Source organism: Triplophysa dalaica, chromosome 15 (assembly GCF_015846415.1).
Source record: "Triplophysa dalaica isolate WHDGS20190420 chromosome 15, ASM1584641v1, whole genome shotgun sequence".
Taxonomy (NCBI): domain Eukaryota; kingdom Metazoa; phylum Chordata; class Actinopteri; order Cypriniformes; family Nemacheilidae; genus Triplophysa; species Triplophysa dalaica.
The window spans coordinates 5,272,324-5,283,780 of NC_079556.1; the positions used below are offsets into that span (position 1 = coordinate 5,272,324).

General features: G+C 38.3%; 2 protein-coding genes across 2 annotated transcripts; one reads left to right on the forward strand and one right to left on the reverse strand.

The window, feature by feature from the left end:
- Positions 1 to 116: 116 nt before the first annotated feature.
- smndc1 (survival motor neuron domain containing 1) lies at positions 117 to 2,635 on the forward strand. Its single transcript, XM_056767494.1, has 6 exons — positions 117 to 276; positions 803 to 922; positions 1,154 to 1,296; positions 1,436 to 1,594; positions 1,702 to 1,855; positions 1,934 to 2,635. Exons 2-6 carry the CDS (start codon positions 803 to 805, stop codon positions 2,069 to 2,071), a joined length of 714 nt encoding a protein of 237 aa, XP_056623472.1. The 5' UTR covers positions 117 to 276; the 3' UTR covers positions 2,072 to 2,635.
- Positions 2,636 to 2,817: 182 nt separating this feature from the next.
- On the reverse strand, positions 2,818 to 10,770 carry add3b (adducin 3 (gamma) b). The gene is made up of 15 exons (XM_056767601.1): positions 10,587 to 10,770; positions 9,451 to 9,687; positions 8,497 to 8,632; positions 8,176 to 8,327; positions 7,974 to 8,054; positions 7,615 to 7,764; positions 7,356 to 7,499; positions 7,110 to 7,208; positions 6,853 to 7,023; positions 6,176 to 6,433; positions 5,505 to 5,621; positions 5,315 to 5,404; positions 5,074 to 5,191; positions 4,627 to 4,722; positions 2,818 to 3,775 (listed from the first exon to the last, which is right to left on the reverse strand). The coding sequence occupies exons 2-15, from the start codon at positions 9,667 to 9,669 to the stop codon at positions 3,465 to 3,467; spliced, it is 2,142 nt and encodes a 713-aa protein (XP_056623579.1). The 5' UTR covers positions 9,670 to 9,687; positions 10,587 to 10,770; the 3' UTR covers positions 2,818 to 3,464.
- Between the last annotated feature and the right edge of the window lie 687 nt (positions 10,771 to 11,457).

Here is an 11,457-nt window from a genome sequence, read left to right on the forward strand (position 1 = left end):
ACCGAAAGTTCAGGCAGTCCGACTTTCAATTTAATTTAATTTTTGGTTCAAATGTAATTTTTAAAAACACCACAATTTCTAAACTTCAACGCGCGCGAGAAAATTTTTTTCGTAGGGGCTGTGACGTCACATCCGGAAAGAGGTCGAGTCGGTGAAAGGAACGCAAGATAACAAAGAACGGGCGCTTTTTATTTATTACAAACAGTAGTACATGGACACATAAACTCTTTACTTTCTCGATATTTCATATAAACATATAACCAGGAATCTTTAGAGGTAAGGCATATGTTAAAGGAATACGCGTTTGTCATGCTTTTATGCATATAAACATTGGGGCCTTGCGCTCGGCTTCTTAGCACGAGCCGCTGATTAGCATTTTTTTTCAACCTAAGCAAAGATTTTACGTTTAATGAGAACGTAGTATATAATTTATTTGTAATTATACGTACATAAAAGCTATATCATATTCATAATTAGTTTCTTCAGCTGTTATTTTAGCCTCTCTGGGGGTAGTTTGTTGCTAGTTAGCAGCATAGCATCGGTTAAACGACGCTAACGTTACTCTTTTATTGTTGATGGCTGTGGTATTACCCGTGAAATTTGCGTAGAGCTGTGACATTAAAGCTCTTTATGAACAATAAATGAATTATTAATGTTTCTGCCAAAGTAGCGTACAATCTGCCAAGCGAATTAGATGCTCATGTATGCAGGAAAGACGTGACCTAATTAAATTTGAGATATATTTTTATTTTGTTTTCTATGTGTGCCACTGTGTTAACTCTTCACATTCCTTTCATTAAAGATGTCTGACGAGTTGGTAAAGCAGTTGAACAATTATAAGGCACAGTTGCAGCAGGTGGAGGCTGCACTTTCAACAGATCCAGAAAATGAAGATCTGCTTAAATTGCAGAAGGACCTTCAGGTTTGGAGGAGAACTATCCAGTGTTTTGGGGGGACATTATTGGCAATCAATATTTTTTTACTCTGCCTTTAATATTTAGCTTGTATTAACAGAACTAGTGGTCTGCCATGTTTTTCAGGAGGGCACTTTTTATCACTTAAGCCTCAATTTGCACCATAATAGAGCTGGCAAGACGTAAACTCTTCAAAGTAAGTATATTTATCTTATCATTGCTTTTATATGTTGTTATAGGAGGTGATTGAGTTGACAAAAGACCTGTTGACATCACAGCCAGCAGAGAGTGTCACTAGCACCAAAAGCTCGGAGGCCACCGCGTCAACTCTCGGATGGAGAGTCGGAGACCGCTGCATGACTGTCTGGAATCAAGACGGACAGTGAGTATCATACGATCACGCACACAGTGCTGGGTGATTGGGAGGGATGTTAATGGGTGGTGGGTGGTCAGCAACTTTTGGGGGAGGGATTTCAGTATATATCTGTACTCACCTGCTTACAGTACTGTGTGATTGACAGGGTGTATGAGGCAGAGATCGAGGAGATCGACGGTGAGAATGCCACTGCAGCAATCACCTTTAGTGGCTATGGCAACGCAGAGGTAGTGCCTCTTCAATCCCTCAGAGCTCCAGAGGAGGGCCAGAGCAGGCAACAGATCGATGGAAAGCCTAAATCCAAGTAAGTGGATACTTGATAGAGAGTATTTAAAAGTCTATTTTGATATACAGCAATTATTTCAGAGATAATGAATGAAATGATGTAAAGATCTAAATTCTCTCTTAAAGGAAAGAGGTACTGGCAGAGCAGAGGGAATATAAGAAAAAGAAAGCACAGAAGAAGGTACAGCGCATAAAGGAGCTGGAGCAGGAGAGAGAGGATCAGAAATCCAAATGGCAACAGTTTAACAATAAAGCCTATTCCAAGAATAAGAAAGGGCAGGTGTGTATGAGATTTCCACTTAAGAATTTTGTTGTAACCTTTTTATAAAGCTAATGTGGTTTGATCTTCACCTTTTAGGTGAAGAGGAGTATATTTGCATCACCAGAGAGCGTGGACGGAAAGGTCGGCGTCGGCACGTGTGGTATTGCTGATAAACCCATGACTCTGTATAATGACACTTCAAAGTACAATGTCAGGCATTTGATGCCCCAGTGAATGATCTGTTCTGTTTGTCGGTTTCATCCCATCAACCTCAACAACCACTGTTAAACAAATGGATAAATACCGGAAATGAGTTCCTAAGTTTGATTGGACATAATATGAATATAGTAGCACCTTTCCAGAGTTGCTGTATTTCCAGTTAAAGCGGGTGCTTAAAAATTTGGATGTCTGAGCTGTACTGTACTGAAAGTTTTTGAATGTTGTGACTAATAATACAAGAATCCAGCTACTTATAAGTAGAGCACAGTTCCCACAGCTACTGTTTTAATGTATCTTATGGATCTTATTATGCTATCAGGACTGGATCTGCACACTTCTCATGATGCAGAGAATGAGAACTTTGCCCTCTAGATATTTTTATTTACTGGCCACCCACATACATCGATTCAGGAAAACAGGTATTGTCAAACTGATGATTCCGTTTTTGCATTTTTTTGCTCTCTGAACCTTTGTGTCTAACAAGCATTGTGCTTCAGTCCATTTGTTGTTGAATTTGCTTTTCAGTTTTGTATATTTACATATTTGAGAGTATTAAACATTGATTTGTTGACATTTCTATATCAAGAATTTATGCTTTTTTTTGGTTGTGTGTTCAATATAACATTTATGTATGAGTGTTAAATACAGGATTGTTACATAATTGGTAATGTCAATGAATATTTTTTTGCAGAGCTGTGACGATTCGGTGAACATGAGTTTTCAAAGATATTAGATGTACAATTGACTATCTTTACCTTTATTGAAGAGAAAACATTGTGACAGTGAAACTGCAAATTACAGAAGCAGATTTTACCTCTGAAGACAAAAAACATAACTATAAACATTAACATAACATCTTACAACAGTGTACAAACATACAGCAATTCTTTATTATCTATCAATGATGCAAAATTGCAATACCTTAAAATATCATCAAATATTCATGACAAGCAGGAATCCAGTCACACAGTCTCATATAAATCCATGATAAGGTTTCTTGTCTTCACTTTGACTGATAAATTCATCACAAAATTAATCTAAACATACAGTGACATCAAAATGTCTTATCACACGATACTTCTCACATATAGCGTGTAGTACCTGAAGGATTTTACCACAATTTATTATTACCTACTGTCATGTGTGTACAGTTTATAAAAAGTGTAGGACATTGTGATGAATTATCTTATTGAGACACTTTTAATGCGCTAGTTATTACTATAGCTGTAACAAAAAGTGTAAAATTAAACATTCTGTGTGTGTAATATCTACACATACAAATCATTGCTTCAATTCAAAGGTGAACATACATACTATACATTTATCACAGGACCCTACTGAAACTACATTACCCACAATTCCCTTCAGATCTCATATTCATCCAGTCACCACACTTTTACATAACCTTTCAATCCTTGCATTCTTTTTCTTCCTCTATTTCCTTACCCTCTTTTTCCTTTTCTCGCTCCTTTTCCTTAGTTTTTCCTTTCTCCTCTTTCTCTTTCTTTTTGGACATCCTCAAGAAAGAAAGAGTACGGAATTTCTTTTTCTTCTTTTTGGGCGATTTTTGACTTTCAGAGGTGATTGAAATGTCATTGGCAACGGTGGTTGTTATGGAGACCTGCATCTCTTTAGTGATGCTAAGCTCTGTTACTTCTAGAGTGAGGTCATCATCCTGGGTTAGCTCATCGCTGCTTTGCAACAGGGCAGAGAGACTGTCTGAGGAAAGAGAGAGAGAGAGTTTTTTAGGTCAATGATGTATTTGACACTTCAACTTGTTTGGTATTCAAATAGAAGCAGAATAAATTACTCATTCAGTTCCAGCCAACATCTCTGTGTGGCCTAAAAATCTAAGACTCTAAATAGAAATACATCTATTTAGCATTTTTCTGGTGTGATACAGCTTTCTTTATCAATTTTATCAATGGACCTTTTTCACATGACTATGAAGACGTGTTGAACAACGGTCATCAGCATCATAAATCCTCAAAAATAAAATGTATGTAAGTTTATAACACTAAAGTTTGTATTACATTACTTAAAAATAGTTAATGCCAATGTGATGGTGTTTCTTAAACCACGTCTATGGAAGTCACGGTAAATTTGACATCATTCTGTCTTTTAACTGCAGTTATAAGACTTTTTTTCATTTTGTTGAAAGTACTGGAAACGCAATCCTTTTCTTTTGACTTTCTTTCACTATTTGAGCAAATGAGAATGCAGAAAATATGTTTTTGGTAGTCTCCCTTTCACTTCTATATACGTTTACCCAACTATGACGACTTCAACTGCTGAGAAACGTGAAAAGGATCAATTATATAAGCAGCAATAAACATTTTAATGAAGGTTTTCACCAGTTTTAAAAGATGATTTGAACGTTTTCAGAAATATATTGTGTGCTTCAAAGAAACCACATAGATAACTCAGGCTTCTGATAAAATTAGCAAAAGGGTCAAAGCCAGAAATGCATAATCTTGAAAGTTCTTCATAATTCTTGAACTTTGTTTATGCATCCACGATTTGTGCTCTCAGACATTTGGACCCCACTGCATATGAGACATCATCTTTACCTCCCTTCTCTGGGCTCATGAGGGGTGAGATTGACAGGGACACAGTGGATCCATCATATGTGGTCATTTCCCCATCGGTCAGATCCTCATCGGCCTCTGAGTTGATACGTCAAGAAAACACATCAGAAGGTTGAAATGAAGGAAATAACATGTGTTTTTTACGTATAAGGAAAAGTGTGTGCTGTATTTCAGGTGCTTTGTCTGTTCAACCTTTAATGTATGTTACATTTTAGTCATGCAACTTTTAAAGGTAAGTAAAAGGTTTTTAAGTAAACAGCACATGGACAGTAAATACATACATGAATTATTAAAATGTTGTTTACATGTAGCATGTCTCACTGCAGGACACTGCTGTCACTGCTTGACATTTCATGTCAACTACATGTCAATGTCCTTTTGTTAATTTTCTGTCATACAGTATATGTGAGATAAAGAGAGTCTGTGTACCTGATTGGTTGCACTTATACTCCACAGTTTGCGTGTATTCCTGAAGCTCTGTCTCTGATTGGTCGAAAGGGTTGGGCGGTAAAGAGGTGGTCTGCTCCTCATCCTCATAAATGAAAGCCTACATCAGAGCAATGAGTTTGACTTGTGTCCAAATTTTACCTTGGGTTGTATTTGCCATTTTTTATTCTAAATGAATTCAGAAGTATTGTGTTGTGCTAGATTAACTGGTATAGTTACGTACAGGACCGGAGGGTTTATCGATGACGATATCTGCCAAAAGCTGAGACTTTGGTCCTGCCGTCATCAGATCCACTCTGTTCTGCTCCCGAATCTAAACCACCGTAAACAAAGCAGTGCTTTAGTGAAGGGTACACAATCTGTGGGCACAATCTGTTCTGTGCTCTCTCTCTCTCACACACAGACACACTCACCTTATTTCTCTTTTCCTGTACTTCAGTGGGGTTGGTGTTTAGTGGGACAAACTGGTTGGGGTCATCAATCTTAATTGGGGTGTCCTTGCAGCTTCCAGACTCCTCTGACTTCATCCACTAATAAATGAATGTGTCAACATTAAACAAAATAGAAACGTGTGGTAATGGTAAAAAAAAAGAAAAGGATGATCGCTGAAATGATCTGATATGGACAAGCAGTTTCAATCATTAAAAATATGTATCTAGTCATTATGAATGTATAAAAAAACCTCAAAGATATTTCTTAGGGCTGACCATAAAATATATTACTATTTCCATCACTTTGACTTGTCCAGACCTTTAAAGAATTTATGATATTTTAAAGTTCCTGTGATCATGTTAGTCCTGATTAAAAATATACACATCAATGCATTGCCTTCAAATTTTCTAGATAAAAAAACTTTTTTATATTTAGATTTATTCCTATACTGATCTTATCTGGAAATAACGTACACAACTTTGATGGTTCAATCCGCAGAGTTATCCAAATCTTCCACAGATGAGAATTTCTGGTCATGACATTCCCTGAAGCAGCTACTGATTTTTATTTATGGATGTAATACAAATCCTCATCCGTCTAAAACCCTGATATTGGATTTTGTGTTGGTACATGTTTGTTTATGTGTTTATACCGTAGTTTTGGTACGTGGGCTACAGGTCCCATTGGTGGACTCCTCAGGTACATTGACTTTTAGGTAGCTGTTGGGTGAATTCAACCATCGTATCCTCTCTCTGTCTCGTCTTTGTGCCTGTAAGTGCAAAGGACTCGGCGGGCACCCGTCTGCTTCCCTCCCAAACCCAGTCACTGTTGCTGGGATCTCCACATCATTATGGTGTCTAGGCTTCTCTTTGACAATGGGATGGCGGTATGTGTAACCAGTTCTGTAACCCTGGTAAATCAGGCAGAAGCGTGTTAATAAACAAGATGGACATGAGTGGAGTTGGCCTGTCTTTTTTGTTATATACTAATTCTACAAAAAAGATCAAAATTTTACAACAAATAGTTCTAGTTAGTAGTGCTGAAGCTTAGGTTGACAACGCAGGGACATTTCACTGTTTGCATCACTAAGCTTTTTTATGTTTGTGATTTTCCAGAGCAGATCATTCCAGACACAGGGAGGTTGTCAGTCTGTGCGTTTCTTGGAAACAAGCTAATCTAAAGTTTTTTTAAATTAGCCAATTTTATAAGAGTTTATAAATATTATCTGAATTGTTATAAAATGAATATCACGCTCATTCTATTGCACTGAATATCAACATGTTTGTGTTACATATGGAATTGTAAGAAAGGTTTAAAAAAGCCACTTACTAAGTTATCCATCATTCTCATAAGGGATTCAAATTCTGCTTCTCCAACCCTCCATCTGATCTGTCCATCTGACATTTTTCCACTGGGATTAATGGAAGGAGCTGCTTTAAGACTCGCCCTGTCTAACACGCACAGGTTTTCAACACCACCTGCAGAAAGCAGAGCACTAACCTGCAGAAAGACATAGAAAAAGAAACAGATGATGAAGTTGGACTATTTTATTTGTTTGTTTGATTTATTTGTTTACATTCATGTACCTGTATCTCACAGGCTTGGTGGCTGTGGTACAGATAATGAAAGGCTTCTTCTGTAGTTTCTCCAAATGCCAATAAACCTTGATTCCTCAGCACTAACACCTAAAAAGCAGTAGAATTACATCAGTACCTAGTAACCAAAAAAGCAAGAATACTACTATAAATATTAACCCAAATAAGTTGACAATCATTTGAATTACAGTGTACTTTGGATGGTTGTCATGCCAACGAGCACCAGAATTCAGAGACCTTAGCAGTGGGACCCAAAGCCTTCTGCAGTTCCATCCTCTCCTGTTTGTCATCTTCATCACCATAGTAGCTAAAATAAGACACCTCCCCCAGCAGCAAAGCTTCATGAGAAATGGGTAAGATGCCACATTTCATAGAGGAGACCTACAGAACACAAAGTCTGTTTGTTACATTTTTATGATTCATTTCAAATGTATTTATATAGCTTTCAAGAAAGATATCACAAACAATGCGATGTTTAGTGTGTGTGTGTACTCACTGCAGCTGTGGTTGGTGTGTATGTATGTATAACACACTTTGCATCTGGTCTAGCACAATAGACTGCCGCATGCGGTTTGAATCCTGAAATATCCACATTTAGTGTGGTTGCCCCCTGATCGACCACTTCACCAATCAGATTCACCTTCACCTATGAACAACATAAACATTAAACTGATTTACCTTTATATACAGTTGACGAATTTATAGTATACGATTTGTACACTGGTAGGATCTGTGGTGCCCAGCTTTGTAGTTTAAATTCAGTTTAACATAAACTACAAACTGTGTCCGCTACTATCTGTGTATGTGAACAGGTTTCCATCCATTGTGCTGAATGTGTGTGTACTGTATGTGTACCAGACTGGCCGCTGTGGCTTCTGAAAATGACAGTCCTTTTGGAAGAATGAGAACGTGATCCTGCTCTTTGCTCACACGTAGCTTAAGAACAAAAATGATGGACAGAGACAAAATGTCAGTGAAGGTTAGAATCAGTTAAAGACAATCAAAGTAAATGAATGAGTTTAACAAGATACAATACGAGCAAAGTATAAGTACTCACAGTAACGTAGGTATTTGGAAAGTGGGCGTTTCCATACAGGTCCAGTAGGCGGTACAAACATGCCAGTTTACAGCGACCCTGCCTCTCAGCTTTAGAACAATTAAACCACTCCAAACCACACAGATCATTCACTGGACTTACTGACCCCACGCCTGGAAACACAACGTGACAACACAAAGAAATATTGGTTTTGCCTTTTTTCTACACTGAGCAGATAGCAAGTTGCATGCAAACTTCCACCATCTGTTGACCAGAGCCACAGTAAATAATCTTTAATGGGTCTGTAAAGCACACTGTCAATAAAAGTGTGTATGCACTTACTGCTGGGACTGTACACGCCAGTGTTGCTCAGCGTGTTGCTGATGATGAGGTTCGCGATGTGGCCTAGTAGACCACCAGAGTTACTGCCCTTAGAGTATTGATCCTTTACCATACCCTCCAGCTCATCTTTAAAGTCCTGTGATAAACATTGATACACACATCAATGTTTTAGTGCTAGATGTACTTTAAAAGTAAACGATTATTTATACAAAAGTATAATTTTACTTTGGAGAAAGACATACTGTGTTTTATAAAAAAATGACATCAATTGTTTGCCTCGTGAGATACCTCTTGACTTTCAAACTGTTCCACGCAACAAAAATCAGAGCTTTTTAAGTGTGGCTAAAGGGCAGGGGCATCTCAAAAATAGGACATTTCTGATTTGCTCATAGCATATTAGTAACAGTACTGAAAAGTCACTGAAAACAAAACCGGCTTTATATTTAGTCATATGTATAAAATACCGTAAAATCATTCATGTTTGGGAACATCAAAGGTTGAGGCCTGCACCCTATGAAAGACTATGCTCTGTGTCAAAAGTAAAACCAGGACTTAAATGTCATGGTTATTGTGTATGCTACACTAAATTTTGCAAAATTTATAGACACTAAAAGTACGAGGTGGACTTTACTCTCTTGCTGTCCGAGCACGGGTGGACAACACAATCCAGGGGAGTAAATACGGTGCAAACCTCATAGAAATAGTGGCCTTAGAATGCTTCTGCAGCATTATACAAAGAAATCACGCTGGGTCCTTTATTTATTTCATTCGTTTCTAGCAATTCTGATCATCTATGCATGGTTACTAAGGGCAACCGATTTCCACTTGTTGGTTGTTACGCAATCAAACACAAGCGTGGGCTCCTTTTAATAATGCAGAGAGAGAGGAAAGAGAGAGAGAGAGGAGAGAGAGAAAGCATTCTCGTTTTTGTGTAAGTGTGTGTGGGAGTCTTACTGGACTTTGAAGAATCTGTGTAACTCTCTTTTTCTGTTCCATCATACTGAAGTCCTGCCTCAGGTCAGGCGACATGGCGCTGAGCCTCAGAGACTCTGGAGAATGTAGTTCTTCTGTGCTATCACCATAGACTTTCTTCACATTTAGACTGGATGGGGGGCGGATGCTACCCCCCTCTACATCACCCACACTCATCTCAACGAACTCACCCGCGCTCATACATAAACACACAACACTCTGTAGAGAGAGAGAAAATGAAAGGGTGGGTTGAGTGATTTTTTTCTGATCCTCGTGAAGCTGCATTTGCTGTTTGAATGTAAAAGGTCAGAGCACTTTGGATTACATTGAGTGAATTGTCTAAACACATACACGCAAGTAAACACATTTACACACACACAGATAAACACATTCGCACACACCTGTGTGTCTGCTCTCCAGCTGACAACCCGTGCAGTCATGAATATCTGTCTGCACCCAACCGAGAACAATTGTCACCTTGAACCCCCCTTCTACCCAAAATCACCCCAACACCCACCTCACACAAACGCGTAAAAGTTCCTATTGTTTCTTTTGAATCTACTTCTATTTCTATTTCCAGGACGTTTGTAAGCATTGTAAATACAATCATTTTAAAACTCGAAGTCCTGCGATACGAAAAAACGCCCCAATCGTTTGTTGCGCGTCTCGCTGCCATCGCCTGCGCGCTATTCACAATGACTGTGACTCAAAACTTAGCAAAGTGTCTAGACAGGATTCTTCGCAACAGCACACGCATACAACATTTCTGGTTAATTTACGCAAGAGCAACATTTTTGGGAATCACATGCGCGCGCGCAACTTTTGGGAATCGTGCGCGCATGCAATATTTTACGCTTCATAGGCGCACGCAGCGCATCACTGCAAATCAATAACCAAAATGCTTTTAGGTAGGCAGCTCACAGCATTAAGAGATATAGCCAATGTAGAAAAGCTGCGTTATATAACCATATATAAGATTAAACTTCACAACCCAATAAAATAATACTTTAATATTTCCAAATGACGCACTTGCTATCTACTATATATATATATATATAGACAATACAGAAATACAAAAACACACAATATCTAAACAAGTCTAAGAAACACATGCTCACCTTGCACGTTCTCAGCTTCTCTCCAAGTTTATTCTCAGTAGTTCAACAGGAAACATATCTCCCAAAATCACTTTCGGCAAAGTGAAAGAAAAACTAGATTTAAACAGCAGTGGTCTCAGTTTTTAGAACAGTTGCGAGTTTAGGGCAGTAAGCGCGCACTGGATGCGCGTGCGAGCGTGCCGTGTTTTGCGTGGGAACTTGGTGAGATGATCACGTGACCAACCCTTTCCGCCCACTCCTGCTTGCGCCTTGGCAGGACCACCACGACCTCCAGAGCTTTATCTTTTAAACACACCGAGAGTTTATACAATCGCAAAGATGCGAGCCAGATGTTGAACATTAAACACATATACATTTAAACGACCAGATTCTGGCTTGTTAACCCATTTTATAGCTATTCAGTTTTTTAACACTCTATAAATAATACACATACACACTTTACTGTAATGGTGGTTACATCTTACAGATACCAAACATCAAGAATAGCCGAACCAGCACACACTGATTGAAAACATACTCCAAATTGGCCTTAAAATCCAACTATAATAAAACATGTCTAAGAGAATCTGGTTTCTTGTCAAATGTTCACTTTTTTGCACTTTTAATCTCTTGGTTTCACAAGAGCATACACTTTATATCCTTGAGCCAACACATACAAGCATATCTGTGTCATGCTCTGAACTTAAGCGTTTCCTCTTGGATCTGACATTACTCATAATTGGCTCTGTTCTTTTTTATCTGCCATTGTTCTCTGAGTTAAACTTTTAACCCCGTACACGCCAGCATCATGTGACTGTACTCCTGTTTGAGGGAATAATTACTTGAGTACATGAGCAAAAAAAAATGCAGATGAGAATTTTCCTGATTTTTG

Excerpts from the sequence above, each read along its gene's own strand:
- add3b (XM_056767601.1), bottom strand. The coding sequence starts at position 9,669 with ATGAGCGCGGGTGAGTTCGTTGAGATGAGTGTGGGTGATGTAGAGGGG. Across the intron at positions 5,192-5,314 it reads TCGATAAACCCTCCGGTCCT|GCTTTCATTTATGAGGATGA; the intron begins GTACGTAACTAT and ends GCTCTGATGTAG. Across the intron at positions 4,723-5,073 it reads GTATAAGTGCAACCAATCAG|AGGCCGATGAGGATCTGACC; the intron begins GTACACAGACTC and ends GTATCAACTCAG.
- smndc1 (XM_056767494.1), top strand. The coding sequence starts at position 803 with ATGTCTGACGAGTTGGTAAAGCAGTTGAACAATTATAAGGCACAGTTG. Across the intron at positions 923-1,153 it reads AATTGCAGAAGGACCTTCAG|GAGGTGATTGAGTTGACAAA; the intron begins GTTTGGAGGAGA and ends ATGTTGTTATAG. Across the intron at positions 1,595-1,701 it reads GATGGAAAGCCTAAATCCAA|GAAAGAGGTACTGGCAGAGC; the intron begins GTAAGTGGATAC and ends TCTCTCTTAAAG.